Raw genomic sequence first — 13,207 nt, 5'->3', positions numbered from 1 at the left:
AAATAAAGTAAATAATATATAATGCAAAATGAATAAAAAGTTAATAAAAAAACACATAATTTTATTAATAAATACAAGAATAGCTTAACATCACTCCCCTTACCTTTGATTGAAGTGAAACATTAGAATTAGAGATTCTAGAATATTTAAAAAAATTATCACCTCTTTCTCTTTGTCTTACCTTTCTTTCATCTTCTCTCCCACAACACCTATTTATAAGCCAAAATTTTACTTTATTTAATTTTGTTTAGAGTCATGATTTCAATGAAGATTTTATTTATTATCTTCATCTTATTTTATCTTTTTCTTTTCTATTTCATTTGTTTTTTTTTTCTTATCTAATATGGATAGAATACGATATATATAGATAGATACACACGTGACTATCCAAAAGTTGAATATAGCATGGATGTTTGTACAAACTATGGACTAATTAATAAATTGTTAATGCATTATAAGATTTTTTATTTTATTGGAAGTATATTGTTTTATTTGTTAATGTCAAATATCCTATTTCATTTCTATATCACCCTTTTCCAACTAAAATCGAATAAACTATCATTTTTCTTTATATAACTTGTAATTTATATTTATATTTATTAATTTATCTGATAACCATCTATTATCACGTTAATTTGAAATCTCATACGACAAAATTTTATTTGGAGACTAGATCGTATTAGTGTCCAAATTAACTAATTAAATTTAAGTTAAGCCTACAAAATTTTACATTAAGTTTGTGAATTAATTCAATAATTTATATTTATTCATTCCATAATTCAATTTTTTTTTTATTCTATGAATATACACTACAAAATAAAATAAATATATACATTTAATAACATTTATTACTCTCAATTCTTCTGAAACAAACACCTCGAAAAATTCAAAACTTACAAAGAACGAAAGCTCATACAAAAACAATTTATATTAAAGAATTCTTGACATGATTTTGAGGCTCTTGGATTTAATTTGGACAATTTCTATATTTGAACTAAGAGAAGCTTTTAAAGTTGTATGTGAAAGAGGCTTTAACTGGTTAAACTAACTACATATGACTATGAAATGAAGATAAAGGTGTTCTTCCTTTCATCCCTCCAAAGAAACTAGGTAAGTAGTCATACTTTTATTTATTATAATAATAATGGGATTGCAATAATGTTATCTCCCTTTCTTAGTAAAGTGGTCCCAGTAAAGTAGACTTTGGTTATGATTTTCACAATCCAGTTTTTTTTCTAGAAATTGCATTATCTTAACTACTATAAAACTATTTGAAAAAAAAAGTTGTGAACTCGTCAGTTTGCTCTGGTTTATATTATTCAGAAGGGAAAAGAACGTGACAAAGATATTTAAACAGAGAATCTCCAACCCTAAAATAACACTAATGTTATAAAACACTTATCATATATTCCCATCCTTTCTGTCTCCTTTGGAAGAAATTTTAGAATATAGATCTTAAATCTTGCTGCATAATAATGCCTGATATATAAAATATCACAATATAAGAGGAAACAATGGGTCTCTCTCATACAATCTTGATCTAAATCAGAAAAAAGAATTTATGAAATAGTCACTAGGATTTTCTTACAACATGTACCACAACAACTTAGAAATTAGGTAACACAATACTGATACGACATGTTATAAATACAAAAATATGTATAATTTTTAAAATATAAAACACAAAAACACATATTTATATTATATAATTATGAATTATATAAAATGACAATAAAAATTTATATGAAAAATATGTTTTAATTCTTTTTTATAGCAAAAAGTGTTTCTGATGATTAGTTCATAAAAATTTGTCCCATAATAAAAATTTATAAAATAAATTGAATTTTTAAAAAATTATTATATTTTTCTATTTTAAAATTGTAACTAGAATTATCATAAATCGAACAAATATGTTTTTTTTAAATTGAACACTTCAACAATACATATTATACGTTCGATGTGTTCTGAGTCACATAGATTACAACTCATTAATAAAATTATCATTTAGTCAAGAGATGGAATTAAATTAATATATTTAATTATTTATTATAGATCAAGCAAGGAAGTAATGCATTACTCTCCTGTTTGAAAATAAAATTAAGCAAAACTAAGGCGAAATAATGAAACAATTGAGAAAGGAAATGAATTGAAAAATACAAAAATGAATATGAAGAGCTAGAGCGATTCCTGCCTCTGCATTCTCATCTGGTGGTAGAAACTCTGGATGAACTTCTCAGCCTTCTGATCAACCGATTCACCTTCATCCGCTGAACCACACTCAAACAAATCATGGGCTACGCCTGTTTCATCTCCAATTTCAAAGGGTTCCAATGCCAGCTGCCACTCCCGTTCTACTTTCAGGTTCCCCAGGCAGCAATACAGATACAAGAAAGAACGCAGACCTGGGTTGTCCCTGTTCTTGAACTGGTTTCGATGGTAACTTGGAATTAAGGGAGTGAACTGATACTCTCCGTCGTTGGAGTGATTGAGGAGCTTCAACTCCCGACGCTTCTTGAACCTCTTGAGAAGTTTCGGGAAGATGGGTTTTCTTAATCTGTGGACGAGAAGAGAGAGTCTGAGGAGATGGAGCGAGACTTTGTGGAAAAAGGGTGATGTTTTTCTGAGCATTTTTGAGAGCGAGAAAGAGAATTTGGTGGGGTATGCAATAGCAGTAGCAGTAGCAAGGGTGAGACATGGTGAAGAATGAAGAGTGAAGAGTGCTTTAAGGTAAGAAAAAGGTGGAGAGATCGAAGCCAAGCTGTAAAAGGTTTGGTCGGTTGTGTTTTGTAGTTGGCATGTTGAGGGAATGTGCAGAAGTAGCCGTTGAACCTCTCATGGTAGGGTTTCCCTCCAAATTCACTTTTTTCTTTCCCTTCACCCATTCTCTATGTTTTTTTTCTTAATTAAAAGTTTTGCCTTCAATTACTTCTAATTTTGTTTATGTTAGTTTTTTTTTTATTGGTTCTTGATTGTGAGTTGATTGATTTTAACTAAAGTATTGGATCTTTCTTTTAAATGGAGTAGTTGGCATGTGGATCACTTCTTAAATAATTTTTATTTATTTATTTATTAATTTTGGTGATAAATTTATTTCCCTTCTTTCCTACTATTACTAAATTGTTGGTTTCTTTTATCTTTCTTATGAAAAACAAAATTCAAATACGCGTAATCCACGTCAGTTCTCAATAATCAGTATTAATACGTAATGACCAATATTATTACTTGAGGCAACATATTTTATATGTATAAGATGGTTAGTGAAATATGATATTTTGACTAATTATGTGAAAAATAAAATGAATTGAGAAATTTAGAGTTTTGATAACTGATTTTATTGATGTTTGTTGAAATTTGAGTTTACTAGTAAAATTATAATTGAATCTTATGGTTAGATTATGTGAATTTTAACTTATACTTGTAAATTATAGTTATGCTGGATTCATAAATCTAATATTTTATTCAATATTCGAGTTGAATTGTTACGGGTGATGGAAGTTTTGAAATTTAAAATTGATTGCGTTTTTGAATTTTGAGTAAAAACTTAGGTTTTAAATTTAATTTAGATAACCATAGAATTTGATACCGGTTATACTAACTTTATGGTTGTTTTAAAATTGAATTGATATGAAATTATTTTTAATAAAAAAAGACTTAAGTTTTTGGTTATTTTTTGAATACTTTTATGTCTATTACCACATGTTAGTTACTTAAATAATATATATATATATATATATATATATATATATATCAATTAAAACTAAGTTATGTTTTGATACTACTTTGCTATAAGTAATGAGTGTTGTTTTTAAAATAATAATTCAGTCAATTTGTTCTCATATTCATAATGGTTATTTAAATGTTAGATTAACTCTCTAACTTTTGACTAAGCACAATATCATATATTTTATTTCTCATTTATAAATTTCGCTTAACATAAAGTATCTATACAGAGATATTTGTAGATAACTTAGTATTGATTTTTATTTGTTTCTTTTTTAAAAGTAAAGATTATATTTTATACTTCGATTATTATATTTTGTACTTCAATTATAAAATGTGTATTATTCTTTTTATAAACAACAAATAGTATAGTAAATAAAGAGACATTAAACATTTTCGCTTTTATATATTCTACTAATCAGAATATATATATATATATATATATATATATATATATATATATATATTATATGGTATAATCACATATTGTTTAAGTATTGAGTTCAATAAAAGTTTTAATATTTTTTTATTGAAATATATTTTAAGAATAAAATTATAATGAAATTTTAAATTTTAAAATAGACAATAATTTAAATATGATGACAGATCCTAGTGATACTTAATCAACTTGAAATCGAAATATATATATTAAATTGATTTTTTTTATATAAATATGTTTATATTTATTTTTTTACAACAGATAATAGAAATAGAAATGATATATTTATACTTCTATGATATATATTTATTTTATTTTAAAATTTATATATATCAAAAGATAAGAGGGGAGGATTAGAGAAGAAAGGAAGGAGGAGAATGATAAAAAGAAGAAAGAATTAAAAAGTGTTATAAAAAGTGGATATATTTTAATTATAAAGGAAGTGAAATTTGAAAGGTGAAATAAAAGCAGTTGGAAAATGTTGAGAGAGTGGTGCGTGTGGGGAAGAGAATGGGTGAGTATGAATCCATTGTAGGTTTGCGTGGTGTGTGAGAATGACCTGTGCCACGTGGCATCATAAATCATCATGCACGTGTTTTTTATCTCTTATTTTAATGGACCAAGATAAATTGCAAATTGTTTACTTTAATTTAGAATTAGAATGTAACAAAGCAAGAATTGAATAGGTGATAACGTGGCACGTGGGACTGTGATTGGGATTTGGCAAGCGCTTCCTTCTTTCCTTTTCTTTCCTTTCCCTTCACACAATCCCTTTCATCACTTTATTTACTTCTTTTTATTTTATTATAATTCGCCTTTTTCAACAAATCCCTTTCCTAACCTCATCCAACTCCATTAATTCTTTCAAATTTTGTTTTCGATATACCTATATTTAAAAGGAGAATTTTTTTTTAACTGTTCTTATTTTTTATTTTTTTAATCTTTATATAATATTTAATTATATTATGAACATTATCTCATTTCTTATTTTTTTAAAATATATTCAAATTGAATCTCCTCAATTACCTCATCGTTAGGTATATATTTTATATGCACTAGTTATTAATATTGTATAATTTTTAAAGTTTATATCTTTTATGAATTAAGTGTTGGCATATGTACTCTAATAAACAAATATGAATTTGTTATGGGTCATAATAGTATTTTAAGTTTGATGATCACAATTTTTTTTTGGATAGATTTTAAGTTTATCATTATTTACTTTTGTAGATGAGTCAAACTTAAATATTTAAGTTAATACAACTCTATGAAGTGAGGAATATGTTGAAAATGATTAAAAAATGTTAAATAGTATTATTGTGTTAAAGGTTTGATGAAGCATGAATACTATTATTGAATAATATTTAAGATAGTAAGTTGGCGCATGATTATTGAAAGTGTATCCTTTAGTTAAAATTGATCTTATAAGATATGTAAAGAATTACCTCTTGGAATAAATTTTGGTAAGATACTTTTGGGTTGATTTGTATCATTAATGAATTGATAGTGTTGTTAATGATGAGAGTAATAACTTGACAATAGTAAAATGTGATGAATGTTAGATTGTATCATAACATTTGAAACTCTATGTGATAGATTCATTTTTGAAAATTCTTTGTTTTGTTTAGGGTTTTATGATTAGATTTGGTATGGTTGACTTTGATTATGTTGATAAAAATTTAAAAGTAATGTTTTAGGACGTTGATGTCAGCCAATCTGAGTATTTAATAGTTGAAAATGAGCAATTTAAACTTGCTGTAAAGTGTAGAATTATTTATCAAAATGGAAAATTATGCATTCACCTAACAAATGGTAATTTCACTCAATAAATTTTATCTAGAAATCCAATTTTTCTTTAATGCAAGAAGTTAGATAGTTTTTTGAGAATTGATTAATTTTCGTGACATGGTTAAAGATGCACAATGAATGAAATATTTTATCATCTATGCACAAATCATTTTGGGAGTGTTGATCTCGTAGGGGTCAACTTCTAAGACTGAAACAACTAAAATTGTGGCAGACAAATTACACAACTTGAATTGGTATTTTTCATGCTAATACGAGGAATGTTGTCCTTTTGGTTGGTACTGATTTGTTGGGTATGGGAAAACATTATAAGGTAGTAGATTGAGCGTCCAATATTTGGACCATTTTTGTGTAGGGCGTAGGGTTATAAGGTCTTCTGTGGACATGTTTTTTGTATAAGGGTTGAGACATCCCTTGAATATCTCATTTTTATTCATTTTATTCTTTGTTGAGAAAAAAATGATTAAATGTATGTACTAAGCAAAACACTTTGTTGTGAAAAAGATCCCTTTAACTTCACCAATGACATAAGTGACATTACTAAAAGGTGAAAAATTGAAGGAAGAATAATGATATTGAAAAATAAATATTGAGGTATGAAAGGACTCAAATTGTCAGTTGAGGTGTGAACATGACTATACTTTAAACCCAACTTACTCTTATTCCTGTAGTATATTTAGTAGAATATTTGACTTACCCTTATTGCATGCACAATGTATTTTTTTTTATAAAAGTTTTCATGTTAAGCATTACTATGCAACTTGACATCTCAGTTAGGCTGACACCTCAAGCAACAACAATCATCTGACATCACATGAAAAAAATATTATGAAAAAAAAGGAAAGAAAATACAAAAATATGGGGGGACCAAAACCTATATGCTAACAAAAACGATACATAGGTAGACTATACTTATTCATAAAGAATTCTAAGAACAGACTAGATGAAAGTTTGTTATACCAATGAAATGGTTATCTATGAATAAATCTTAAATTAGCTAACTTATCAACACATGCATTTCCTTCACGAAAAATATGACTAACCCTAGACCTGATTTTCTCACAGTAATTAAGACAAGTATTATATCGATTATGAAGCATTCGCGGAACATTAGTTCTAGAAGTAAACGCAGCACAAACTAAGACAAAATCACATTCAACCCAAACATTAGTAAGCCCCATCTTTTGAACTTCTTCCATAACATGTATAACTCCATAAAACTCACCAATCATAACAGTTTGAACTTCAAGAAACGCAGAGAAAACACCAATAAACTCCCTCATACTCCCACAAAAAATACCTCCACAAGTAGCAAGACCATGATACCCCCTAGCAGTCCGACCAACGTTAATTTTAACCCAACCTGGTGAAGGAAACTCCGATCTAAAAGGAAGAGGACGAAGAACTTTACCACTACGAGTATTAATACCAAAAAACTTAATCACGCTAAAATCCAACATATCATTCTTCATTGAAGTTTTAGATGAATTTCTCATTAGACAAGTTAAGTTTTTAATTACCAAAATAATCCTAGAAACCTCAATCTTATCCTGAAATCTAACATAATTCCTCATACACCATATAATCCAAATAGAAAAAGTTACCACAACAAGCTTAATCAATTTAACCAAAGGATTATCATCACTCTTAATAAAAGAAAAAAGATCATCCTTATTAGAGAAATGAGAAGTAAGAAAATTCTGTCGAACCCAACTCCAAATATGCAAAACATTAGAATATTCAAAAAATAAATGTTGAGTAGATTCCTCATGCTTTTCACAAATCGTACACATATAACATATATGCAAACCTTTATTCTAAATATGTTGATCTGTAGGAAGTTGCCCATGAAAACAATTTCAGAGTACTAGAGTTTTGGAAGGCGAAATAGATGAAGACCAAATGAATTTACCCCAACCACATGGAACTCCTGATTCCAAGAAAAAAGTCCAAGCCGATTTAAAAGTGAAACGACTAGACTCATCTAGAATCCAATTAGGAATATCCTGTTCTTCCCTAACCATGATATGATTAAAAAAATGAGGCATCTGCTGTAAAGACAAGAGAATATTTCAATCACAACCTGTCCAAAACTGAGAGATTGTATCCAGAATGCTAGCATCATCAGGTAAACCTGCAATATTTGCTAAAAAATTAGTAAAACACCATTTATCATTCCATAAATTAATAAAAGTGCATGTACCAACAATCCAAGAAGTATAATCAAGTATAGTAGAATAAAACTGTTTAATTTCAGGCCAAAGAGATGAGGATCTATAAACCATTGTAAACTCGTATTTTCATTTAAGAACCCAGACTTTCAGAAGAAAAGCCAATACTTGTTGCTATAAAAAAAGATTCAAGCAAGCTTAAGAAGATATGCATTATTTTCATGACGAAGATTAATAATCTTCAAACCTCCATTCTCAAAAGGAGAACAAATCGTATCCCAATTCACTGTGACTATGCCTTTTTTCATAATATCACCAGTCCAAATAAAATTTCGACATCATTGCTCAACTTGGTTAAGAAGTGAAATAGATCATTTATACATATTAAAACTATAAGCTAGAAATCCAGAAGTTACCATATTGACCAACTGAATCCGACCCATCATGCTAAGAGATTTACCTTTCCAAGATGTTAGTTTCAATTTGACTTTATCAACCAAATGTTGAAGAAATCGACACTTTCGAGCACCAACAAAGATTGACACTCCTAAATAATTAAAAAGGCAAACAACCATGACTATAAAAAAGAATATGTTGTATTTTAGTTACAAATCTTGCAGAAGTATTCTTGGTGAAAAAAACTACTTTTAGAGTTATTAACTTATTGACCAAAAAAATTATCATATGTTTTAAGAAAAATACTCAAATTTCTAAGAGACTTAATATTCTCATACAAAAAATAAATATGTCATCAACATATAAAATATGGGAGGGAGTGAGATAACCTTCTAGACTAGTCATATATATATATATAACTTCTTTTGCAAGAAAAAAAAATAAGTACAACATGTTTTATATGGATCTTTCAAAATATATTAACAAATATTCCTTAACAAATATACTTTGTTAATATAGATATATTCTGGTTTATAAGGATTTCTTTTTATAAAAGGTTGGTCATTTTTAGGAATTTGTTATTCTAAAGAAGTGTCATTTATATGATACGATAGTTTATGTTTATTTTTTATGAATGTATATATAGTTAGTTAAGATTATAATATTTATGGAGTGTTAAACACTAAATTTTAGAAATTGCTTAAGATTTATGAAAAACTGTTTTTTTTTTCTATCAAACATAGGAAATAAGACATCAACAAATATGTGATTTCAATCTATTTATAAAAATAATACAAATTCTTTGAAAAGAGCTTAAAATACAAGCAACTATGTGAACTTGTTTAATTTTAATGGAGCTCACATTAACCTTCATTATTGTTCTTCCATATTAGGTCTTGTTTAAATTTTATGACTCCATTTGGCAAACAAATAGCTCTAATTATAGTAATGTATCATTTATAATTAAAAATTTAATTCTTTATTAACTCTTCCGTTTTTACCTAATATTTTGATAGATGAATAAAGTAAATATTTAATTTCTTGACAGAAATTGATATATAAATATATATTAGACTGATAAAATAAAATAAAATATAAAAATTTGACGTGTTTGATAAATTGGCGATAATTTGATAAATATTAAATTATGTTTTATATAAAATTTATTCAATTATTTTACTATAATTATTTTAAATTACTTGTCTTTTCATACTAAATATAAAATATTATTTTATTTACATCTTTATCTTTTGTTAAATAAGATTACTGGTTATACTCTTTTTCAAATTGATGGTATAATATATCTATAAAAAAAACACAGGGAACTATTAGGGATTTAGTATTTTATGTTTTATTTGTGAGGTAATAAATGAAGAAAGGATGGAACTGGAGTATATACTTCTGCATGAGTTGTTATCGTAATAAAAAAAACAAAAATATAAGTTAAAGTTTATTTTGTAAATTGTTTCCAAGTGTTTAGATAAAGAATTGTGATGCTTTTTAAAACATACAACATTTCTAACATGGATATGTTATAAGAACAACTCTTTCATATCAAAAGTTTAAAAGTAGATTATTAATTGCTTCTCCAAGCAATTTAATCTCTTTAAAAATATTATTTTATGAAAACTCTTGTACATAACTAGTTTTTAATAATAAAACATTACATTATTAAGTAAAATAACAATATATGTGCTACGGATACACATTAAAATAATAGTTCTATGAGATAACATATTATCAAAATATAGAAATTCCTCTTATAAATAAAAATACAAATAGGTTAGATCACTACAAGAAAATAACGATTTAGTCACCAAATTTAACAACCGAAAAATAGTGGTCGCTATTTGAGATTGAAATAGTCACCGACCACTCTTAGTGTCAAATCTGTGACTGAAATAGTGACTGAATGAAGTGTTGATGAGTTTTGTTAGTGTTGCGACCGAAACAACAACCGAAGATGAAAGTAGCAAAATAAAATTAAAAAATAATTATATCTACGATCGAAACTATTTATTTGTCAGCGACCAATTTTTTTCACTCACTAAATGAATTTGCTAAATTCTGCCACCGAATTAGCGACCAAATTTCTTTTATATTTTTAGCTACCAATTATCTTTTGGTCGCTAAATGAAATTGTTTATTTTTGTCACCAAATTAGCGACCGATTTTATAGCTTTAGCAACCGATTTTGGTGGTAGCTAAGGAAGATTTCTTTTTGTAGTGGATTGATGAGACTTAAACAAGTCTGGATTTTACTTATTTAAAAATACATTTTATTATATACATAATATAATGTATAATTATTTTTTACCGAGCTCTTAAATTATTATCAATCTCATTGCAATTACAATAAAGTAATATAAAGGTTTAACAATATCTAATTAAAAATAAACCTACAACAAAGTCTAAAAAAAACTATTAAAAAAGAACTCTAAAAAAAATAGATAAAAGTTTATTATATCAATAAAAATCCTCTTTCTAAATAAAGTATAAGTTAATAAACTTAATATTTTATCAAATACTTTTAAGTTTATCTTTTTCTTTTATTATTTATTTGATTTTAATCACAACGAAACCAGATTATTGTTTCCTGATCTTGGAAGAATATTCAAACGCTTTTTTTAAACAGGTCTCTAGCTAACTTTTTTAGATTTGATATTTAGACTTAAAAAGTTGTTTTTAATACTTGTAAACTAGAACTAGCAAACAATCATTAACCAGTTAAGCTCCCTTCACTTTCAGTTCCACAAGAAGATTTCATCACAATAATCTCCCCAGATTATAAAAAGTTTTTTATTAATTTATGAAGTATTATACTCGAACCTTTTAAATCAATCTATATAAACAAAAATTATTTAAGAAGCTAGAATCACTGAAAAGGGGATATAAACTGAAGAATATTCAAGGAGAAAAAGATACTACATGATGATTTTTTTATATTCATTTACCCATAAATTTGCTAAACCCTTCAATTATAAGTTAGTTATTGGATTATGATTATCATTAGATTGAAATAAAAACCAATTTATTTAGTTTGAGTTGTTTAAGATTTGAAAGATTGATATAATTTGAGTAGTAAATTGTTTGATAGTGATTTAGTAAAACACAATCTCAACATATTTTCTATAATTACAAATTCTCGCACTACACATGAACTATTCAACTATCTCCTTGTAGTTTTATATATTTTTATGCCTTTGTCATTTACTGTTTTTTTTCCTACTTTTATCTCTATTTCTTTATTTTGTTTACTTTTTATATATTTATATACTTTATTACTGATTTAATTTTTTTATATTTCTCCTTTAACTTTTATTTTTATTTTTCTCTTTATATTTTTCAAATCCCTTAAACACTGTATTTTATAAAAATATAATCCTTGGCATACACCTAAATCAATATGGTTACTTCAAGTTGCTCATACATTGAATTTTATCAAAATATAAATCTTTATATATATATATATATATATATATTTTGTTGAAAATCCTACATTAACTATACTAGAAATAAAAATATTTTATAATATATAAATTATATAAATTTTATCTTATAAATTAATTTTATAAATTTGAATTAAGTTAAATTATTTTTTAAGATATGATATTATTTTTTAAGCTTTAAACACAACTTTACTCATAAGCAAGAATTAAGCCATCTCCTTCTGAAGATAATTTTGAGATGAATGGAAAACATGGAAGATGGAGATATTGTGTTTTGATTCCCAAATATAATGTCTTCATCTTATATTACATAACATTAAATTATTCTTTTCTATGGTTCTTTTAATTTTCTATTTATTTTGATATACTAAGTTAAGAAGTTGAGATGTAAAATAATTTATATATATTTTTCTTTATTAAGAAACACCTTTTAAAACAAAATCGTAATTTGAGGTGAGAACACATCTATAAATAATATGTAATTTTTAATAAGGATACACAAGTTTATTTTTAAATATATTTAACTAAGTTTGTTTTGTTAAATAATAGATTTTTCTTTTATATATGAAAACACTTAAATCATATCAACAAATGCATTTTCAATAACTTTTCTAATAAAAACAAAGTTATTTAATAATATATGATTTTACTTATTTAAAAAATATATATACATAACAAAATATTATATTAACCTGTTTAAAGGTACGTTATAATGAGGAATATTTGAATTTAAAAAACAAGGAAATAATTATAATAATCATGATAAGATTCCTTTAAAAAAAATCATGATACGATGTTCACTATTTCAAAATCGTTTATAAAAATATTGTGTTAGAATGCTCTCTTCAACTTTATTAGAACATGTACCATTAAATTAAAAATTAATCCTTTTACCGTATAATTTTTTCATATTAATCGACATTAAAAAACTATATATTTTAATCCTTACTTAAAGAATTATCTTTACCAATGTTCCTTCCCTTTACTAAAATTAGAACTTTTTTACACTTCATACTTTATTTTAAGGTCAAACTTAAATGTACAAAGTGTTAAATTTAATCTTCATTGATGCTACTTTACATGCAGAGAAGAAAAAAAAAGGAAAATAATGATTTGATAAGTCTTAGAGCTGTATACAATATGTAATAAATTTAAAAATAAATATATATAATAAAAGGTAATTTGTAATTAAAGAATATAAAAAAAATATATTAAAATAATAGTAT

At 25.7% G+C, this 13,207-nt stretch overlaps 1 protein-coding gene across 1 annotated transcript; it reads right to left on the bottom strand.

Annotated features, from left to right (window-relative positions):
- Positions 1–2,014: 2,014 nt before the first annotated feature.
- On the bottom strand, positions 2,015–2,761 carry LOC137828199 (cotton fiber protein). The gene has a single exon (XM_068634670.2). The coding sequence runs from the start codon at positions 2,626–2,628 to the stop codon at positions 2,176–2,178; it is 453 nt and encodes a 150-aa protein (XP_068490771.1). The 5' UTR covers positions 2,629–2,761; the 3' UTR covers positions 2,015–2,175.
- Between the last annotated feature and the right edge of the window lie 10,446 nt (positions 2,762–13,207).

Source organism: Phaseolus vulgaris, chromosome 7 (assembly GCF_051622355.1).
Source record: "Phaseolus vulgaris cultivar YP4 chromosome 7, ASM5162235v1, whole genome shotgun sequence".
Taxonomy (NCBI): Eukaryota; Viridiplantae; Streptophyta; class Magnoliopsida; order Fabales; family Fabaceae; genus Phaseolus; species Phaseolus vulgaris.
The sequence above is the reverse complement of the archived record's forward strand: the minus strand, read 5'-3'. Positions and strand labels throughout refer to the sequence as shown.

What these genes read in the sequence shown, in the direction of transcription:
- LOC137828199 (XM_068634670.2), bottom strand. Translation starts at nt 2,628, where the DNA reads ATGCTCAGAAAAACATCACCCTTTTTCCACAAAGTCTCGCTCCATCTC.